This window comes from Protomyctophum bolini (assembly GCF_963924005.1).
Source record: "Protomyctophum bolini genome assembly, chromosome: 15".
NCBI lineage: Eukaryota > Metazoa > Chordata > Actinopteri > Myctophiformes > Myctophidae > Protomyctophum > Protomyctophum bolini.
In genome coordinates this window covers 12895562-12915880 of record NC_137876.1, presented here as the reverse complement: position 1 = coordinate 12915880, position 20319 = coordinate 12895562, and the positions used below count along the sequence as shown (strand labels likewise).

Sequence of the window (20319 nt, the reverse complement as noted above, 5' to 3'; positions counted from 1 at the left end):
ATACAATGTTGTGATGCCGGAATAGGTTGGAGACCAATGTATTTTGAAGTGTAAGTGACTCGGTAGATTAATGTCTGTCTGTTATCATGATTCATGACCATGTGCTTTAAAATGAAGTGAAGAGGTTGCCTATAAAAGCTTACGCAGTTATGTGTTGTTCTATGTGTAAAGTAAAGCAAAGAACGGTAGTTTAAAATAGTAGGACAGAAGAGTACCTTATTTATTTTTTCACATAGCTTTATTTATTAATACTAAAAAAAAACTATAGTTTGAGATGTTTTTTGTTTTTTTTGTTTTGGCAGAAATGAACCTTGATAGCCAAAGCTGCTGTACATTTTAGATACTGTGTAAACCATTTACCATTTCTATCTGCTTTATTCTATATACAAGCTTATTTATTTCAGTGTCGCAAAACCTTGTAAATATGTTTCCTAGATGATGAACTGTAACATTTACACTTATTTTGAAAAATAAAATGTGTGAACCAAACTGGAGCCACTTTAATGGGTCAAATCCCTTTAATGGGTCAAATCCCTTTAACTAGGGGTGTAACGATACATTTTAACAGCGATACGATACGTATCACGATACATGGTTGACGATACGATACATCCATGATATTGGTTCATTATGGCGATACGATACGATTCAATGATTTGAAATCGATACAGTAACTATTTAAAAAAAGTAATTAAACCTTTTTCATTTTTCTTCAAAAAATTGATAAATACCATGCACAGAAATGTTATATTGATTGATACAATCGATTAATTGCATGGCAAAATGATTCGATACGATACATATACTGTAGTCAATGTTGCTGTTTTCATTTCGATAATACTTCGATTCTTGAAATTACAATCGATTTTTCGATGCAGTTACTATATTGTTACACCCCTACCTTTAACACGTCTAAAGGGATATTTCACTCTCAAAATAACTTTGTCATTTTATCGTCTACTCAGGCTTATGTGAACACCACAGACAGTTTTTAAGTAGCAGTAATTAGATTCATTTTACTGCCACGCCCCCTTCTTATACAAACCCATTATAACTTCAAACTCCATTTTAACCATGATAGATTCATCGAAAAATACCTGTCCTTTTTTCTGGTGACTGATACTGCCCTCCTAATACGTGAGGGGGGCGTGTTTTTTCAGCGAAAATGAATATCAAATGTCTAATTATTGAATCAAGTAACTTAAACAACTCTGGGGTGTTCACATAAGTCTGAGTAGACAATAAAATGGCCAAAAGGTTTTTTGAAAGTGAAATTTCCCTTAAGACATGGGGCTGATGTCTATGTCTGTTCTGTTTAACACAGTTTTCTTAAACTTCTTCATGTCAAGGCAATCAAATCTCAAAATATTTTGTTCCAGGGACCCCCAGAAGAAAAGATTTGAGTTGAACACTTTGTATTTTCTTTCTTCCAGTTTGTCATGCATTTATGAGGTGACAGTACTTCAATAGAATCCTTGGTGTGGTCATGTGCAATGGGATCACAATTGGGATGGAGGGGTATCAAAAATCTGAAAAATGGAGTTAGCTGGTTTATGCCGGACAGCGACGAATTTAGCCACTGACCACCATCTCAAAGTATTTTGTTCCAGGGAGCCCAAGAAGCAAAGATTTGAGTTGAACATAGTCGCTATAAAAATAGATTCAAAGATTAGTATTAAACAAAGGTTAAAGTGGTTTAAATCTAAAATGTCACAGATGCTTTCCCCAGTTTTAATGGTCTAGAGAGATAATCACTTGAGATTGGGCGCGTCGTCGGTAGCTGAGCGTCTCTCTACCACATATCAGTGGAGATGCTATCTGTGGTTCTGAGGCTGCACACACCAGGGCAGACCCCGAGGATCACACAACATCTGGACCTGTCCTCGCACCGCTGATGGGAATCAATGTTCTCGTGTTCTCGTTAAGGCTTATCGTTGTTCTGTCCCCTTCGCTGGGCCTGTTCCTGTATCGGTGTTTTAACCCAATTTGACCTAAAAATGTCTTCTACATCCTGACAGTTTTCTGAGAAAGCTATGTTTCTATGTCAGTCGTTCTTCGATTTGTCAAAAATAGCACATCTACAAGCTCGTAGCTTGTAGATCTGCTATTTTTCAATAGCTAAAGCATAACATAATGCCAACACCAAAAGGGGTTCGTGCCCAAAATGGCTTAACAAGCAGATGTCTTTGCGGGAGAGGAGGTGGTGAGGTGTTCCTTTTGAAAGATTTGCTCTCCCGATCTGGAGTGAGTGGATTATTACACAGACCTCTCATTCCAGTGAGTGGAACCCATAAAGATGACGTTAAAACGCTGAGCTTTTGCAGTCCAGACCCGGAAAACCCTGGCTATAATCCTCGACGCAGGTCGTGCCATTGTTTCAACTTGTTCGTCAACCGCGCGCGCTCAACCAATAAAACTTCAAGGTGCGGAAGTCCCTCTGGAAAGATCAATAAAGTAAACCACATGGACCCGTTTTGGTTTTCCCAGGCCCTACTACTGGTTGAGAGGCAGACATCTCACTGCGAGCTCTGCTCCATGTAGAGAGACTCCCAGTAAAAAGTAATAACATTTAATTTAGACTGCTCAGTATGCATTTACATCATCGGTCTGGACTAATCAATAATTGGGGTCACACGGGTGTGTATTATTACAGTAATAGGGATGATATCAAGCTTTGCTGAACGTCAGGGGGATCAGCACTGGTCCAAAGGCCAGTGCTGTTTAATGAATGCATGTATTGTTTTCACACACAACACGCACACGCACCACACACGCACCACACGCGCACGCACACACGCAAGGGGAAAACCACAGCTCAAGCAAGGAAAAAAATAGCAATTTATTTCAGATATCCCATCCCGTCACATTAAAAAATTGTGTCGTAACGACACGTGCTTTTCGGTAGAAAGCCCTTTCTCCTTTCGAAGCCAACGGTTATATTAAGGCAGTAAAAGTCCAGTAAAACCGAGCAATCCTAACTTGGTATGAGGAGGAACACAAAACACCGGGGAGATTAGTTTAGAAGCCGCTCAATGTAAGATCATGCCATTCAACACGGGCGAAACAAAAAAAGTATTATTTTGTCTTTGGAGTAAAAAATAAATTAGGAGGAATCTGATATTGTTCAAGTGTATATACCATTTCTCTTGGTGTCGAAAAAGTGCTGCCAAAGAGACGTGGTGTTGTGGAATCATGGAGAACTACTGGACTGTGTGCTGGTCAGTCGGTCGGGTCCGTCCGTCCGTCCGTCCGGCTTGTCTCAGATGAGAATCTTGTAGTAGTCGTCCTTGTAACTGTACAAGAACACCACGTTCACCCTGAGAATTACACAGAAGTCTGTTAGTCACCCCGTTTTCAGTAGTGGAAAGTAACATTGAAAGTACAGTACATTTACTTCTTAGTTCTCCATAACATTTTCATCTAGTTTTTATTTACTGAAGAAATTGTCTGTATATATTTAGTCATGGTTTTAGTCATCATGACTTCATTCTGATTCATTTGTGAAAAAGTGCTCTATGCACACAACTGTGAGAATGTACAAATGGAACCAAATGCATCCTTAAGGGTTCATTTTGTTCCATTTGTACACTCTCAGAGTTATACACTTTGAGACCCACTGGTGTAGCAGAGTGTTTCCAGTGAGCCAAAGCACACGCGCAGCAGCACCCCAACCCTGTTTGACCAGAATGGAACAGAGCCTTCATTGGTGTCATCGGTAACAGTAAAACCTGTGAAGGAAGTCGGGAAGTGGCCCAAGTGTGTACATACTGTAGAAGTTCACAGAGAAGATTGTGGGCACATCTCAATGCCTATATTCAGGCCAGGTGCTGGATGTCAGGCATCAAGGACACCAGTTTGTAGAGCTCCGATAATTCATTTATTTTAAGGCCTTAAAATAAAGTAAGTCTCGGAGCTCTACAAACTGGTCCTCTTCCTTGTTACATACTGTAGAACCCATTCATCCAACAGGATGCTACCTCCCAGGTCACAGGTGTGATGATAGGGCATAGCAGTGGGCGTGGTTTTCCCATAGAGATTTAGAAAAGTATTTATATCAATTTTAAGCCTAGAATCAAGCCATCCTAGATCCTGGTGAACATGACCATAAAACCTTTGATTCTGTGAAGAATCAATATATATACTTTTTTTATGTACTGTATATATTGAATACTTAATTATATGATATACTACATTTAATATATTTTTTTCACAGTATCAAAGGTCTGATGGTCATGACTCACCAGGATCCTGGATGGCCTGATTTCAGGCTTAAAATATTTGATGTTAATATTTTTGTAAATCTCTATGGGAAAAATGTATGGTCAATTTTGCAGGGGAACCAGATAAACACGCCCACTGCTATGCCCCATCAGCAAAAAGTGTGTCACTCAAAACAGAACCCCTACTGTACCTGCTCACTCATCATTACAAAACAGTTCTGTGTGGACCCTGCTATGAGATCTAATAATTTGAATCAATAATAATAATACATCATCTTGAATCAATTTCCACCCTATCACAGGGCCTTGCGTTTTGAACGGCCAATGGGCTCTATGCACACACAGCATTTTGGAATGAACTTGGGGCCCTTCAATACTTCCTTCACAGGTGTTACCGATGATACTAACGAAGGCTCTGTTCTACAGAGGGTACGCGCGTGACATCATCATCATACCGGACGTTATGCAGGAACACCTACTGAGTGGCAAAAAACTACTTTCTGGCCTTGACAGCCCAGCCCGTACGTCCAAACAAAAAAAGTCTTATCTGATTGTATTAAACAATGTTAAACAACGTTAAACTCACTTTGCCACTCGATTTGCCATTGACTTTATGCATGCGCATACCTATCTATTCTGGTCAAACAGAGTCAGGGTCATGCAATTGTGCATGTTGGCTCACTGGAAACACTCTGCTACACCAGTGGGTCTCAAAGTGTCCCTGACTGGGTTCCAAATGGCCCTGTACGGGTGTGTAACTTGAGTGTACAAAATTGAACCAAATATTTGGTTCCATTTGTACGCTCTCAGAGTTATGGGGTCCTATGGGGAAAGTTTGAGAACCACTGCACACTAAATGGAACAGAGCCTTAATTAGTGTCATCTGTGAAGGAAATAGGAAACAGCCCGGAAGTAACAAGAGTTATTGTGTGTGCAAACCGATACTATGCATAGAGCCCATTACCCCACATAAACAAGGGCACTCTAATTGGTCTACTTGCGTCCATTATCACCTGAATTATTGCCACTTTCCGTTTTTTTTAACCGGGAGGAGGGGTGATGGCAAGCTAGCAGCGGGCGGGCAAGTTATGAGCCTGTTTTGAAGCTCCAACTTGAAAGGTAGTTTGGCTGAGAGGGGTGTTGGGGGAGGACACACGCCGGGGGACACGCTGGTGATTGTGGGCCCCTCGGGACGTATTGGGGTTTATGATACTAACCCTAACCCGGCCAGTGGTGGAAAGAAACCAAGTAAATTAACTTAAGTACTGTACTTAAGTACAGTTTTGAGGTATTTTGAGTATTTACTTCCACTCCACTGCATCTCAGAGGCAAATATTGTACTTTTGATCAATTACATTTTGAAATCTGGACTTTTACTTTTAACAGAGTTGCAGTATTCAACTGTTGGCGTTGCCTCCGTGACGTTCGCTCGACGCGTGATTATGAAACCCACCACAGCTCTAGGATAGACCCGTCTGATTGGCTCCCCGGCAGGCATAGTTTTACTGAGGTTAGGTTTAGGTATAGTTTTACTGAGGTTATGTTTAGGGTTAAGGTTAGGTTTAGGAATAGTTTGACTGAGGTTAGGTTTAGGGTTAAGTTTATCTATAGTTTTACTGAGGTTTCCGGATTAAGGGTTAGGTTTAGGCTAGCTGCAAAAACTGTCAATCACAGCGATTACTGGCCAATCACAGAGGGGTTTGTCTAGAGCTGCAGTGGGATCCATAATAACGCTCGCTCGATAGTAAACAATTCTCTCTTTCTGTCTCTCTCTCAATGGCGAACGGGACACGCAACACTGAGAGGTGTGTGTGTGTGTGTGGGGGGGGTGAAAAACAACTGCTCTGGTGAAGCCAGACACAAAGCTCTCATTGGAGCCGCCGGGGGAGTGGATTTCATTTCTTTTGTTGCCATATCCCATTCATGAAAGAAAAGGAAAATCCATCAAATCCCCTCACAGGGCTGCTCTCTATGGGCATTCGCTAGCGTCACGAGTCACAACACTGGAAGCACCGAGCAGAGGAGGTGGTGTGTGTACGTGTGCGTGTGTGTGCGTGTGTGTGTGTGTGGGTTGTAGCTTTGAAAGACTTTGCTGCCTGGGAGCAGAGTTGCCAGATTTTGCGAGAGAAATAAGCTATGAAAACGAGCCCAAATTAAAGAAGTGACCTGAGGTCAGATATTTATATAAATCAGATATTTGAAAATAGCAGATCTACAAGCTCGAGCCTGCTATTAAAAAAATAATACAAATAAAATAAAATAAAAAAGGTACAGGGGTAACAAAATACTCGTGGACAAATACACGAATCTGCGGGAACTGTGTGAGAACCACTGGTTTAACATCATTTAGGAAGCTTCAAACAAGCCCAAATTAGTAACTACACTTCGGAAACAAGCCCAAAAAACAACAACCTGTCGCAAACCACCAATATTTACAAGCAACTTTACAGGAAAAAATTGTGCCCAAAGTCACTCATAATAATGGGCAACATGGCAACACTGCCCGGGAGCTTGGGATAAATATTATAAACCACTCCACCCATAACAACAGTAATGGCTGAACCCAAAATACTTAACCCCCCCCCCTTAACCCCACAAGTCAATCAACCAGGGGGTGTTAAGAGCCAGACATCACTGAAACTAAACGAGGTAAATCCTCGCCCCCCAGATTTCACCTCAGGAAATGGGATCACCTGAGGTTGTGATGTTCTGGAGGCGGTAGTTACATCTCGTCAGTTCTCCTGGAACACCTGCGGCGTGCCGGCTTAGTCCAGGCTTTGGAGTGGCAGCTGCCCATAAAAGGAAGTCTGCCTTTTTAAAGACGGCGGTGTATTATTACAATTTAATGTGTTCTACTATTTGTTTGCCTCAGGTTTCATGATTTATTTCTTGTTTTGTATTTTTATTATAGGAAAGGCAAGTCAGGGCTTGACCTGTGGTATGTGGGAGCAGATAGAGACGAGGATACAGGGTCTCCTCGCCCGTTCTAGCAGGGGCACAGCACTGACATGAAACAGACCTACAGTACGTGGCCTGGGCCGGCTGAGCGGTCCAGGCCCGGCAGAGTGTCGCGGGTTCGAGTCCCCAGCCAGACGACCTTTGCTGCGTGTCTTCCCCCCCTCCCTCTCCCCCTTTCCTGTTAAACTACTGTAAATCTACCAATAAAAGCAAAAAGCCTCAAAACAAATTAAAAATTAAATAAGACCTACGTGTTGTTTTGAACAAGGCTATTCCGCCCTGCACAAAGACTAGTCTCACGTATCCGGACAACTATTCCACAATCTCCGAATGCTATACAGAATCTGGCATTGCAACTCCCCAAATCAGAGTAAGGAAGCTGCCATTTCCGATCACAAAAATATATTTTAAAATATCATACACATTTCTGCAAAGCAGCAAGCTATATATGGTTGCCTGAGATTACCTCTATTTCTATTAGGATACATTTGCGCGACTGTAAAGACAAAGCGGAAGTGAGGAGGTAGCTTCACTTCCGCTTAATCATGATCAAAGCTTCCGTGCTCCAGACTGTATGAAAATTGCGAGAGGCAACAGTCTGGCCACATGAGACTGCACAGACATGGCAACACTCGTACCTTTTAACCAACAGTCTGGCCACATGAGAATGCACAGACATGGCAACACTCCTACCTTTTAACCATTTTCAAGCGGTGGATCTCCTCGCAGATGGACTTGAGGTAGCGCTGTTTGGGGAGGCGAGACAGTAGATGCTGGACGCTGATGTTGAACTGCTCCTCGCTGTCAAACTGGGGAGAGACCAAGAAGAGACAACATTAAGGTCTTTGCACATCAAGTGTTGAGTTCGTCGACTACCGGCTTTTTTCATTGACAAAAGCAACAACAAAAAAACTGAGCTATGTCTAAAACTAGGACTAAATACAATCAAAAACTAGACTAAGATAAGACTAGATTTTGGTAGATGTTTGGTCGTGTGGAGGTGTCACTCTCCAAAAATAGCCGATCTACAAGCTCACAACGTGTCACAGTACTGTACATGTCGCAGCGCGTAGATCTGCTATTTTCGGCACACAGCTGAGTATACTTAGCCTGGCGTCCAGGCCCTGAATCGCTAGCCACATTAAAAAATTATGTTCAGGCGATTTAATAATTGAATAATGGAGTGAAACGAAATGAAAATTCAGACTGAGTGTCAGGCTAGAGTATACTGTAAATCAGGCATTTCAACACCATCACGGCCGGCCAAAATACATTTTAGACAACTAAATTTAGTTGTCTAAAATGTATTTTGGCTTTTCATATGACTAAAACTAAAGGGAATTTTATTCAAAAGACTGACTAAAACAACATAAAAATCTTCCGTCAAAATCAACACTGTTGGGCCCTGGCCGTCCGGGCGTCTGGGCTGGTGGTCCGGCCTGGCAGAGTGTTGTGGGTTCGAGTCCCGATCCCGACGACCTTTGCTGCGTGTGTGTCGTCGTCCCCCTCCCCATTTACTGTCCACCTACTGTATATCTGTCAATAATGGGCAGAGAGCCTAGAAAAATATCTTAAACTAAAATCAACACCATTGCACATCAAGTCCACATGTTTTCATATCTGCTGTACAAGTATATGGAGCTACAGTACCAGTCACCCTCACAAGCTTAATATAGAGCCATCGCACGAACGACAAAGCTATCTTTTTTTTTTTTTTTATCACAAAAGGCCTTCACCACCATAGTGCCTGACCTGAAACAAAGCACAGCTTTATTCAGCACCCTGTCAGACACTGAGGACCCCAAAGTCTCTCTCTCCGACCACAATAAACGGCAACGGGTATAAAAAGATTGATCTGTGGCTTTGAACACGTACATACTCACACACACATATACCATGTATATTATTGCGTGTCATGGCTGTGCGGAGTGGGTCGAGATGTATAAGGCCGAGTTGCCTGGTCCCTTTGTGCTGGTGTGACTTGGGGTAATTAGAAGCTGCACATTTGAAGCAGGCTTTTCCTGTTGGCCTGGCTCTGACCCACTGTGTATTGTCGTGCGTTTTCATACGCTGAAAAAGTGTTTTCTTTGACGCGTGCGGTGGAAGGGGGCCGACTGTACAGGGAGCCCTTTCATTCCCAGTGAGGGGAGACTGCTGTTGCTTACATAACAGTGGTGTTAAGATCATTTTTCTTCTTTCTTTATGGTTCCTCACATCATTATGACTGACGTTACCTTTTCTTTTCTTCTTTTTTTTACGCCACGCTGATGGAGACCATGGTTTCTGCAGCAGATACAGTCCAGGTCAGGCCAATGTGGAATGTGAATTGTAACACGTCAGTGGTGGATATTATTTGTATTAACTGTGTCTGTCTGCGTGTTAGGGATGGGGTCGGGCACGCGTTCAGCCGTGTACATGACAATAAATCACTCTCCGCTTAGAACGAATTAACCGTGAGTTTCTCAGACAGGATTAGACATCAATTGTTATTTATTTATTCGCGTTATGCCCTAGCAGTGACAGCTACACCAACCTACTTCTGTCCAGAGCCACAACCTTATCTGGTTGGATTTATACTACAGTACATTGTGTCAAATATCCAATGTTGCTGCGCACCAAAATCTATATTCACTTCCAAACAATTAAGCAGCAATGTTTAGGCCAGAGGAAACGCGTTTTTAATGGATTGGCTTTAAAAAAATAAACCACAGTTTGCTTTGAAACCAAAGCTTATAAAAAGACATCTAGGAAGCCGGAAAGCTGTGGGAAAGCATTTCCAGAAAGACAGAAGACTGTTAACTTTGTTTCAGTTGAAACAGTTCTCCTAATTCCCTTGTTGGCTCTTTCTGTAATAAAGACGGTTGCCTTGATTTGCTGCGTTGAAGTGCTGACATCGGTTGTGCTACACACGAGTCATGAGTCACGTGATGCGATTCATTCATATAAATAGGACGTCATGACACTACGGTTAATCTGGGATAACCATGAACTTACGAATTTAAAGTGTTCATCTTTTACAGCAAAAAAATTATAAATCCCAAACACCCTTCCCTACTGTATGTATGAGTAGTGTTGTAGTCGAGTCCACTTAAAGCCCAAGTCAAGACCAAGTCAGAGGGGGGCAGAGTCTGAGTCAAGACAGAGTGTGGGAGGGGGTCGAGTCCAGAGACCAGATTCTATTTTATAGGCACAGAAACACTGCAAGAGCAGACAGGCACATCAGCTGTTACTTAACAAGATAACTGTCTATAAGGCCCAGACAGTTCGCTTATGTTAATGTGAATTGTCTCCTCATAATATGGGTATAGTTCCGAGTCCCTTGGTCCGAGACAGAGTCAAGTCAAAATTAAGGGGCGAGACCGAGTCAATGAAAAAGTGGACTCGAGAACGGACTGACGAGTCATGGACTGGAGCAGTACAACACCATGTAAGAGGCTATACATACTGTACATAGCAAGTATAAACAAACAGCCTCTGGCAGCCGGCCACTGCTCTCTGTGGAACACAACAGGGGTGTTTTCCCCAGACTGGGCTGTTGAAAAGGAAGGATACGGGATCCCCTTTCTTCCTGTTCCAGGGACCCTCACCTCTGCTGGCCTTTTGCTTTCACCCACCCACCCACCCCTCCCTCCCTCCATCCATTCAATGAGAAGTGGCCTTTTATTGACTCTGTTCATGACAAGACCACTAGAAAACCTCCAGTACCTCCAGAGACAGGAAGTAGATGAGCGTTTCCTTCTGCAGGTCCACCTGTGGGGTAGAAGAGAGGGGGGGGGGGGGTGGAGTAGAACACAATGGAAGCTCGTCCACTTTCATTCCACTAAATGTATTTGTAAGCTTTAGTTACTACAGTAGTTATTTTGGAGATTTTGATTATTACAAAACATACAGCCCTATATACATGTTGGCCATTTGAAAATAGCCGATCTACAAGCTCACAATGCGTCACATTGCGACGAATTGTGAGCTTGTAGATCTGCAATTTTCAAAATATCTTTATACATTTGAAAACAAGTGGAACATTCAGCATAATGAGTACTTTTACTTTTGGTACCTTATGTACAGTACATTTTGAGGCCAATACTTTTGTACTTTTTCTCAAGTAAATTTGTAGAACACAATGGAAGCTCGTCCACTTTCATTCGACTACATTTATTTGTAAGCTTTAAGTTACTACAGTAGTTACTTTGGAGATTTTGATTATTATTAAAAAACATACAGTAACCTCTTCAGCCTTATACATTTTGGCCATTTGAAAATAGCCGATCTACAAGCTCACAATGCGTCACATTGCGACGAATTGTGAGCTTGTAGATCTGCAATTTTCAAAATATCTTTATACATTTGAAAACAAGTGGAACATTCTGCATAATGAGTACTTTTACTTTTGGTACCTTATGTACAGTACATTTTGAGGCCAATACTTTTGTACTTTTACTCAAGTAAATTTGGAATTCCGGACTTTCACTTGTGACAGAGCATTTGTACGCTGCAGTATTGATACTTTTAGTACAAAATGTGAGTACTTGTTCCACCACTGCGCATACGGTTCATAACAACACGACATACATTTCCTCAGGAAGTGGCTCCTGCATCCTTATACCTCGAGGGAAAACATACACAAGGCCGCCGGGACAAAACCAGGAAGCAACAAAAAAAAAACGTCCGCGGACAGGTGGTCACTGTTTATTTGTGCGCCGTGCTGTGCTGTCTCAATTTGGAGACAGCACAGTGGGGGAAAAGATTGCTCTATAATTCCGCTTTCATAAACGCGATCGCCACTAGTACCCCGATGTCAGGAAATTGGAAGACTAATGGCCTTGTGGCTTTGTCATGGGAAAACGACTGCTGTTCTGTTCCATTTGGGACTGATAGGAGTGGTAAACAGGCCGCTGGCATGAACTGAGGCAGACACTCTGGCCTGAGAAACATCGCTATCAGGGTGATTCTGTCTGTTCCGTTTCAGTAACTCGCAATAAAGGCAGCGTTGGTGACGGGATCCAGACACAAACAAAGATAAATGTATTTACCAAATGCATTTACCCGAAGGGGTAAACGAAAAACAAAAAAAAAAACAGCGACGGCACAAGAAGGGATAATCTACTTTGAGAATACCTCGCTGCAGTTTTTACTACAAAACCACAAATAAACGAAACACGCCGGGCCATTCCGATTCGTCCCACACACATGTGCACACTGTGTTCTGTTTGGTGTTTATTGTTCTGCCCGCAAGTTAAATGGTTACGTTGGCAATCTCAGCCGCAGCAGGGGGTTCCAGGGACATGTGAACGACAAGAAAAAGGGGACCGCGTCCTCTGATGTTTTGCTATTTTAGCTAAAAAAAACTAAAACACTTTCTGGTTCTTGTGATTTCGCACATGGATTGGACAGATAAGGTAGGAGAATGAGGGGGGCAAACAAACACATGACTTACAGCCAGAACTTCAATGTCATTGCTCTTGTTCTGCAAATTGCTACCAACATTCTGCAATCTGCTTTGGATCTGAAAAGAGAAAAGGAGGGAGGGAGAGAGAAAGTGACGGGGGAGAGGAGGGGGGGGGAAGAGAGAGGAGAATAATTGCTCCCATGATCAAAATCAAACAGTGGAAAACAAAAAACGATTCTTCCTCACATGCAATCTTTCTCTGAGAGAGCCAGCGGGCATTTTAACAGCGCCTGTTAACATACGCTAGTGACAAAGGCACAGAGGGAGCCAGCACGCACTGGACAGAGATGGAAACACTGAGGGAGGGAGGAAGAGAGAGAGAGAGAGAGAGAGAGGAGGCAGTCTGATGGAAAGGGAAGGAGAGTAACCCCAGATAGTATAGTAATTGATTTCCAAAGCAGTCACAGAGGTCCCTGGCAGAGAGAGATAGAGAGAGAGAGCAACATTCAGCGTCTCTGTCGAAGGCCAAACTCTGGTCGCGTGGATCTCGTGGTGCGCAGCGTGACTGAACCTCAGTGTGTGTGTGTGCGCGTGCATGTCTGCGCGTGTGTGTGGTTGCGCCGTGTGTCGCCAACTGACCTGAGTTTCATAGCGTCTCTTCACGCTGGCGGAAACTTTATCGGGGCTGATGACGTTCACGTTTATGTTCACGGCGCTACTGCTCCCATGCTGCTCCGACGACCCTGCGTACGCACACAGGAAAGAGCTCACAACTCATTCCCAATATGATCCGTTATTATAAAGAGGCTTTGACCCCTTTGTCACACCGCAGAAACATGCGTGTCCAATAAACAGTCTCGAGCAGCCATTCTTTTGCTCAGACTGTTCAGTACAGTGAACGGAATTAACATGTCTGCATGTGGAGGTATGCCAGACATGGTGTGAAATCTCACACTGTGATCAGTCGCTCAGGGGGCTCACACTGCACAGTGCACACGTAACACTTTTTTTTCCTTTTTGGGTCTCATGTGGTGTAAAAGAAGTCAAACAAAGCACGGCTATAACAAAAAGCAGCCCTCCTCTTATACCCATGCCAACATTCAAAAGTCACCATAGTCTAAACCAGTGGTTCTCAACCTCCATTTCAGCCCAGTTTCATATATAGGCCACTGAACAATATGAATTTGATATAATATTTTTTAATTTTGGAAACCTAATCTAACACTGAAAAGTGTTAATTTAACTCTGAGTGTACAAACAGAACCAAGTGTCCATTTGGTTCCCTTTTCACAACCCCAGTTACAAAACGTCCTTTTGTTCCCCAACTATCAATCACTTAAAAGGGCCACTTCACCCCTTTCTCAACCAGATCTTATTTTAACACCATCAGGGCCCATGACGTAAATCACCGGCAAGTTCAAGTGCACGGTCATGTGCCCGAGACGGAGATTGATAATCTCCAAATATGGTGACGTCCACCGCCTGTTTTCAACCGGCACCCACCCCTCTAGACCAGAGATCATATAGGCTGGGGGCCAGGCCAGGGGAGAATGACTTGCGTGCAGTACCTGAGGTGTTGAGAAGTGATCCTTTGGGGTTCTGCAGAGAGATGCTCTCAGATATCTCCCTGTGGAGAGGAGGAGGCGACGAGGACATGTGGTCAGAACAAGGCTGTTTATCTCACTCCACAGAAAGCCATTCTCCAGAGCGTTGGCGAGCAGACGACCCGATCGATCGCTTTACCTGATGTTTCTGTCCTCGCAATATTTGGTCCGACATTTCTGGACGATGTGGTCCACCAGGTCGGACTCAGGAATCCGTTTCTCCGACTGCCTGTCCTTCTCAAAGGACTTGACCTGCAAGACACCAAATTACATTTCCACATGCTCTCACATTCTGCCCAGGGATAATTCAGTTATCTAAAACTCAAAGGGAAAACACATTTTCTTAACTGAAACTAAAATAAAAAACTAAGTGTTACTTAAACTAAAACAAACGATGGAATACTAACTAAAACAAATTAGAATTGCATGTAAAATTATCTTTGTTTTATATGTTCCACCATCAACTCTGATTCAGTCATGCAGTCTTTCATCCTATCCACTTCAGCTTCTATGTCAGGTTTGGAAAAACTAGACTAAAATTGAATTAAACTAAAACTAGTCAATTCCTGAAAATGAAAACTACTTCAAATTGAACTAAAACTAAACAGAAAATCCGAAAAAGGAAATAAAAACGAAAACGAATTAATTTCAAAACTATAAAATAACTCTAATTCCAATGTCTTGTTATTCTCTCTTAGAGAATAACCTTCAGAAGGAAGGCAGACAAACGCATTACAGTATAAAGCTGTTGCTGCCAAGTCTGTGTGTGAACTGGCTAGACAGACTGCTACATAATATGAATATCTGCTCAAAGACTGTGGGACAAAGCAGCATAAACAGCACTAAAAGAATGCTATCTCTGGCAGGTAATATTATGTCCGCCCTCTCATATTTTACTTGAAGAATATCAGGTCTTGCCGTCAGACGGAAAGATTCATAGTCCCACAAGCTCTCCCCGACAGACTGCATAGCTCTCTAAGTAGGCCTCTGACTATTGGACTGAGCACTCAACCACTAACCACCCCATACATTTCAGTGTATGAAATTGTATGAAAATATATAATAGATTAGGTTAAGCTTAGGTGTCTCTTCGCAACGAGTTGAGCAATTATTTTTTATAATAAATAAATAAATAATAATAAAATATTAGCCCATTTAGACCTGAGGCCGATATTTTTTTTAAGGCTTCTAAATCCTAAAAGTTTTCAGAAAAGCCTGTTTCTATGTCAGTGGTTTTTAAACTATTTCATGTCAAGGACCCCAAAAATGATATGTAATTGGCCGCCGACCCCCAATCTGAAAATATTCCAGGCACCCCCTAGATCAGGGATGTCAAACTCAAATACACAGTGGGCCAAAATAAAGAAATTGGTACAAGTCGAGGGCCGGACTGTGTTTCAACACACGGGCCATTTTTGGGGAGAGGGGTAGCTGAAAGTTGACCACAAGTGATATACTTTCACTGCTGATCAATAGTGAAGAGAAGACGCATGCTTGCGCTTGCGGGCCCTCGATACGTGACAATGCATTCGCAGTGCATTGTGGGACTTGTAGTATTATAGTGGTCCGTGCAATATACCAGAGGACCAGTTCTAATTCTAATTCAATATCATCCCGCGGGCCAAATATAATTCATTCACAGGCCTGATTTGGCCCCCGGGCCTTGAGTTTGACATATATGCCCTAGATCGAAGCAAATCGAAGCACATTTTCATGATTTTTCTAAAATAGCAGATCTACAAGCTCATAGCGTGGCACAGAGTGCCACACTAAGAGCTTGTAGATCTGCTATTTTTAATAGCTTTGTTGTGCGGTAAAATGCAGTGTTATCTGTTATCAAATGCAGTGTACAAAGTATTGTGCAATGTGTCTTCTACAAGAAACATTTTAGCACAATATTGATAATAAAGATGACATAACCCATTCTGGGCGGGAACCCCTTTTGGTGTTTTAAGCATGTTATACTTTAGCTGTTGAAAAATAGCAGATCTGAAAGCTCATAAGAGTGAATTAAACTAAATCTTATGGTATAATAATAAGGTATAGCTGGAACACACTGAATAACATTACGATGGATCTTCTGTACCTTCACATAGTTGCCCTCCTTATCAGACACCAGCGCCATACAGGTGATGCTGGCCTGTCTGCAGTGCTCCAACAAGGTATCCTGAGACTGAACACACACACACACACACACACACACACACACACGCGCACACACACACACACACACACACACACACACACACACAGTGTTAATTCCGTCGACTAAAGGCCTATTCATAATCCATCCAGGTGATGAGGTGACCACCGTTTCGGAATAAGCCTTTAAACTGTTGTAAAACCGCTGACAAAAAAATACAACTGTTTATACAACCTTTTCAGCAACAAATAAAAGCTAGACTAAAATGTTAGGGTCGGGACTCGGGACTAGTGGAGAAGAGATCCAGTAGAACAATTACGACAAGTCATTTTATGGTTGGTTGTGTGTGGGTGTCACTCCGAAAATAGCTGATCTCAACGTGTCAAAAATGAACACAGGCAAGAAGAAGCAACATATTCATACTGCCACTTTCTGGTGGGTTCAGACGGGGGTGGGGGGGGGGACACAGAGACCAACTGATGTTAAAAACCAACATTTCCAGCAGGCGCTAGTAATTATTGGCTATATAGACACTGAATGTTATCACAACATACAAGACAAGAGAACCTTTCATCACTAGGGGTTCTAGTGTATTATTGATGATAAGCTCTACCTGCACGGCTACAGGAGGATGACGTGGGAATCATGGGGGACGTAGTTCATCAAGTCTAAAGGCGGTTAGCCAGCTGTTAGCCGCCTTGGGCTTGTTGTTTTTTGTAGAGTCGCTTGTAAATATTTGTAGTTAGTTGCGGGTTGCTGCTTTTCGGGCTCGTTTCCAAAGTGTAGTTGCTTATTTGGGCTTGTTGTGTCTGATGTTGTTTAAACCAGTGGCTCTCAAACATTTTGATGTCAAGGACGGACCCCCGAATTAATTCATTCATGAATTGATTTGTCCACAGACCCCCCATCGGAGAATGTTTTGTGACAGGGACCCCCGTACCGGATTTTCTTTTTTGTTAAAACGTTTTCTTTTTTAAGATGTTTTGGAAAATAGCAGATCTACAAGCTCACATGTAGAGCGATGCGATATAAATATACTGTAGGTTTAAAGTGCTCACGTGGCCTATAATCGTTTCTTTTGAGCTTGTCTGCCTAGACGTAACTGCTTATTTCTCGCTGGTGGCCCCTAGTGAGACTAATCTTACGGCCGGCCCAGGAAGAGAGTTGATGGATGGGGGTGCCAAATTTGGTGCGGATTGGAACAACGGTGCACCTTGCATTGTCCGGATGTTACGTTTGTAACGTCCAACAGCCGTACTATTTTAATATAGCATAGCTGTTTTGCAAATTGATTTGAAAATAATTCAACTGTAACAATTAGTCAAAACATCAGTACTAATCGGAGGGCTAGGACATTTGACCCCAAAGGTCAGGCTCTACAGAACAGTTCATAAAGGTGGCACAGTAGCCCATTTTACAGTGACCTTTGCAGTGACACTGACTCAGTTAAGAGGAGTTTTGCTTGGAACACGGAGAGCTTGGACTTCCCATGCAGGGAAATACAAAAATCAATGTTTGCGCAGGTAGCACATTCGACCACATCGTTAAGCATACAGTATATGTGTTTTTGTGCGAGCGTGACAGCCGGATTTATCCTCAAACTGGTTTAATCTGGCTCCTTGGTTAGATGACCTAGCGGCAGAGAAAAACAAACTGTTTGTGTGCATTAGAATGTAACTTTGTCTCAAAGCTGCACTCAATGACAGAAAAGTCAGTCGGAACTGCAAGAGATTGCCTAAAGGGAGACGGGGCAGCTTTGGGCCATATGCCTCTCTTGGGTCGACCGCATTGTGGAATGAGGGGGGGTGTTTGCCATATTTGGCCAATAAAAACAAGAAAAGCATGGAGCGGTCTCCAGAGGGTGAATTAGAGCTTATACCGCAGAATGGTTCAGTCTGGGCCAGCATGTGAAAGGTGTTAACAATGGACTAGCGGGAGAGAGGAGAGATGGTTGAAAAGCTCTCTTCAAGGCCTTTACGCCACCTGACCAGTGGATTTGGCGCGAGCCGAGATAGCGAAATCGCAAAGAGACAGACACGCACAAACGCACAGCTGTCCCAAAGAGACAGACACGCACAAACGCACAGCTGTCCCGGGGAGGTCTGCGACGTAGCGCTTTACAGCTCCTGGCATTTTGGAGCACTTGAGCCGGGCCCCCTTGTTTCCAGCTGAGAGGTAGCGCAGGGTAACCTTCTCTGTGCCAAAGAAGGATAGATGTAAGGCAAAAGGTATCATGATTATACGAGACTGGTTTTAAACCAACCTTTCATACTTAAAATAGCTTAAAATAGCTTGATAGTTGATAATTTATCGCAACACAAATATTGAGGTCTTTGGTCAAAAAATATCTGATCTCACTAGATACAGTAGCTCTTGATCTAGCCTAGCCAGCTAAAAGGAGAAGAGAGCAAAATCACATTCAGTAGACGGAGGAAATGGCCAAACTAGAATGGGAAAAGGAAAAAGAATAGAGAATAGAGTATAGTGGGCACAGTGAGAGGGGCTGTCTGCATACAGTGCTGTGCCAGGCAGTGAGGGAAAGCCAAACGCACGCACGCACGCACGGGCCTGACATCACCCTGTCTCATAAACATGAAGAATGTGACAGTGGCATGGCATCAGGGCTTTGGGACCAGGAATGCTGGGGCACTTCACCAGGGAGATAAAAAAAGAAAAGAAAAAAGCCTTAAAGGGAAGATGTTTTGTAACCGCATATCAATAGATCTGCCCCCCTCATTAGTGCTCACTGTAGGACGCCAGGACGGTGCCATTTTCGGTCACTGGCATTGGGGGTAAATCTTCAAGCCGTCCACAGCAAGCCTCTGGGATGCACTACTAGTAGACAGCGTTGTACCTCCATATTTCACCTTACGTTTTCCGCCATAAATGAATAGGGTTGCAGATCTGCAGTGGTGGAAAAAGTACTGACATTTGTTTTACTTCATTAAATAAGTATAGACTATGTGACAACCAGGAATAGTCTGGTGACCACCGGAGAGTGGCAGCCGGAATGTAGACGGCACCCAGGAGCAGTATGGGTTGGCGCCCCAGCCTGTGTCTTCCGTGAGGAAGAAGCACAACAAATCCACGGTGAGGCCTTTAGGAGGGCCATTCAAGTTGCAAGCGGAGCCTGCGGCACCACCATGGGCCAGGGGGAGCATGCAGAACCATTGCGGCTCGAGAATCCACCACTCCTGAATGAAGTGCCTGGTGCTGGGAGTCTGTTGCAACGCACAGGTGCTGGACCTGGTGATCAGGAGTGGACCTGGTGAGACGTAGAAGGGGCCCGGACAGGAGACAACCCACAGAGCCTAGTCCTTCCACATGCCAGATTGATGCCATCCTTCCGGATACCCAGTCCCGGCATAGTAGTTCCAGATTTAAAGTGGCTAAGTGCGTCCGTTTCTATTTTTATTCATAAATATTTAACGGATTAAAAGTATCAGCAGGAGCTTGTGAATTGAACAATTACTGTAAACTAACGGTTTTGGACATACAAGGTTTCAGCGACTGTGTAGTGTGTACTGAGCATTATCGGGGACCGTTACATGGAGATAAGGTTGACGGATGGCCAAACGTTCCTTTAACCCATTCTGACCGGGCACCCATTTTGGTGTTATCATCATGTTATGCTTTACCTATTGAAAAATAGCAGATCTACAAGCTCATATCGCGCCACCGAGTGGCGCGATACGAGCTTGTAGGTCTGCTATTTTTGAAAAATCGAAGAGCGACTGACATTTTTAGAATCTGATCTCAGGTCAGAATGGGTTCATCAGACCAGTGTGTGTCCACAGTGGAAACCTCGTATGAATCTGATCTCAGGTCAGAATGGGTTAACTATGGGCAGATTTGAAGTCGGACCATTATTCTCCCATTTCGGTTTTTCGCCCGGTTTCCAAACAGTGAATCAATCACACACGAGTATAAATTTGTCTGCCGGGTGATGATTGATGGACGAGTCAACCGCTACAGAAACAAACTCTGTGCTGTATTGCCTCAGCATGG

The 20319-nt window shown here is 43.2% G+C and overlaps 1 protein-coding gene across 1 annotated transcript in view; it reads right to left on the bottom strand.

Moving 5' to 3' along the window:
* Positions 1 to 2587: 2587 nt before the first annotated feature.
* Positions 2588 to 20319, bottom strand: part of eif2ak4 (eukaryotic translation initiation factor 2 alpha kinase 4) — a 48179-nt gene continuing 30447 nt past the window's right edge. Inside the window, exons 32-39 of the mRNA XM_080784056.1 lie at positions 16255 to 16341; positions 14308 to 14420; positions 14133 to 14191; positions 13204 to 13307; positions 12613 to 12681; positions 10884 to 10928; positions 7872 to 7987; positions 2588 to 3317 (exon numbers count right to left, since the gene is read on the bottom strand). Of these exons, the coding sequence (XP_080640182.1) occupies positions 3260 to 3317; positions 7872 to 7987; positions 10884 to 10928; positions 12613 to 12681; positions 13204 to 13307; positions 14133 to 14191; positions 14308 to 14420; positions 16255 to 16341 (651 nt within the window). The 3' untranslated portion in view covers positions 2588 to 3259. The remainder of the gene's footprint in view (positions 3318 to 7871; positions 7988 to 10883; positions 10929 to 12612; positions 12682 to 13203; positions 13308 to 14132; positions 14192 to 14307; positions 14421 to 16254; positions 16342 to 20319) is intronic.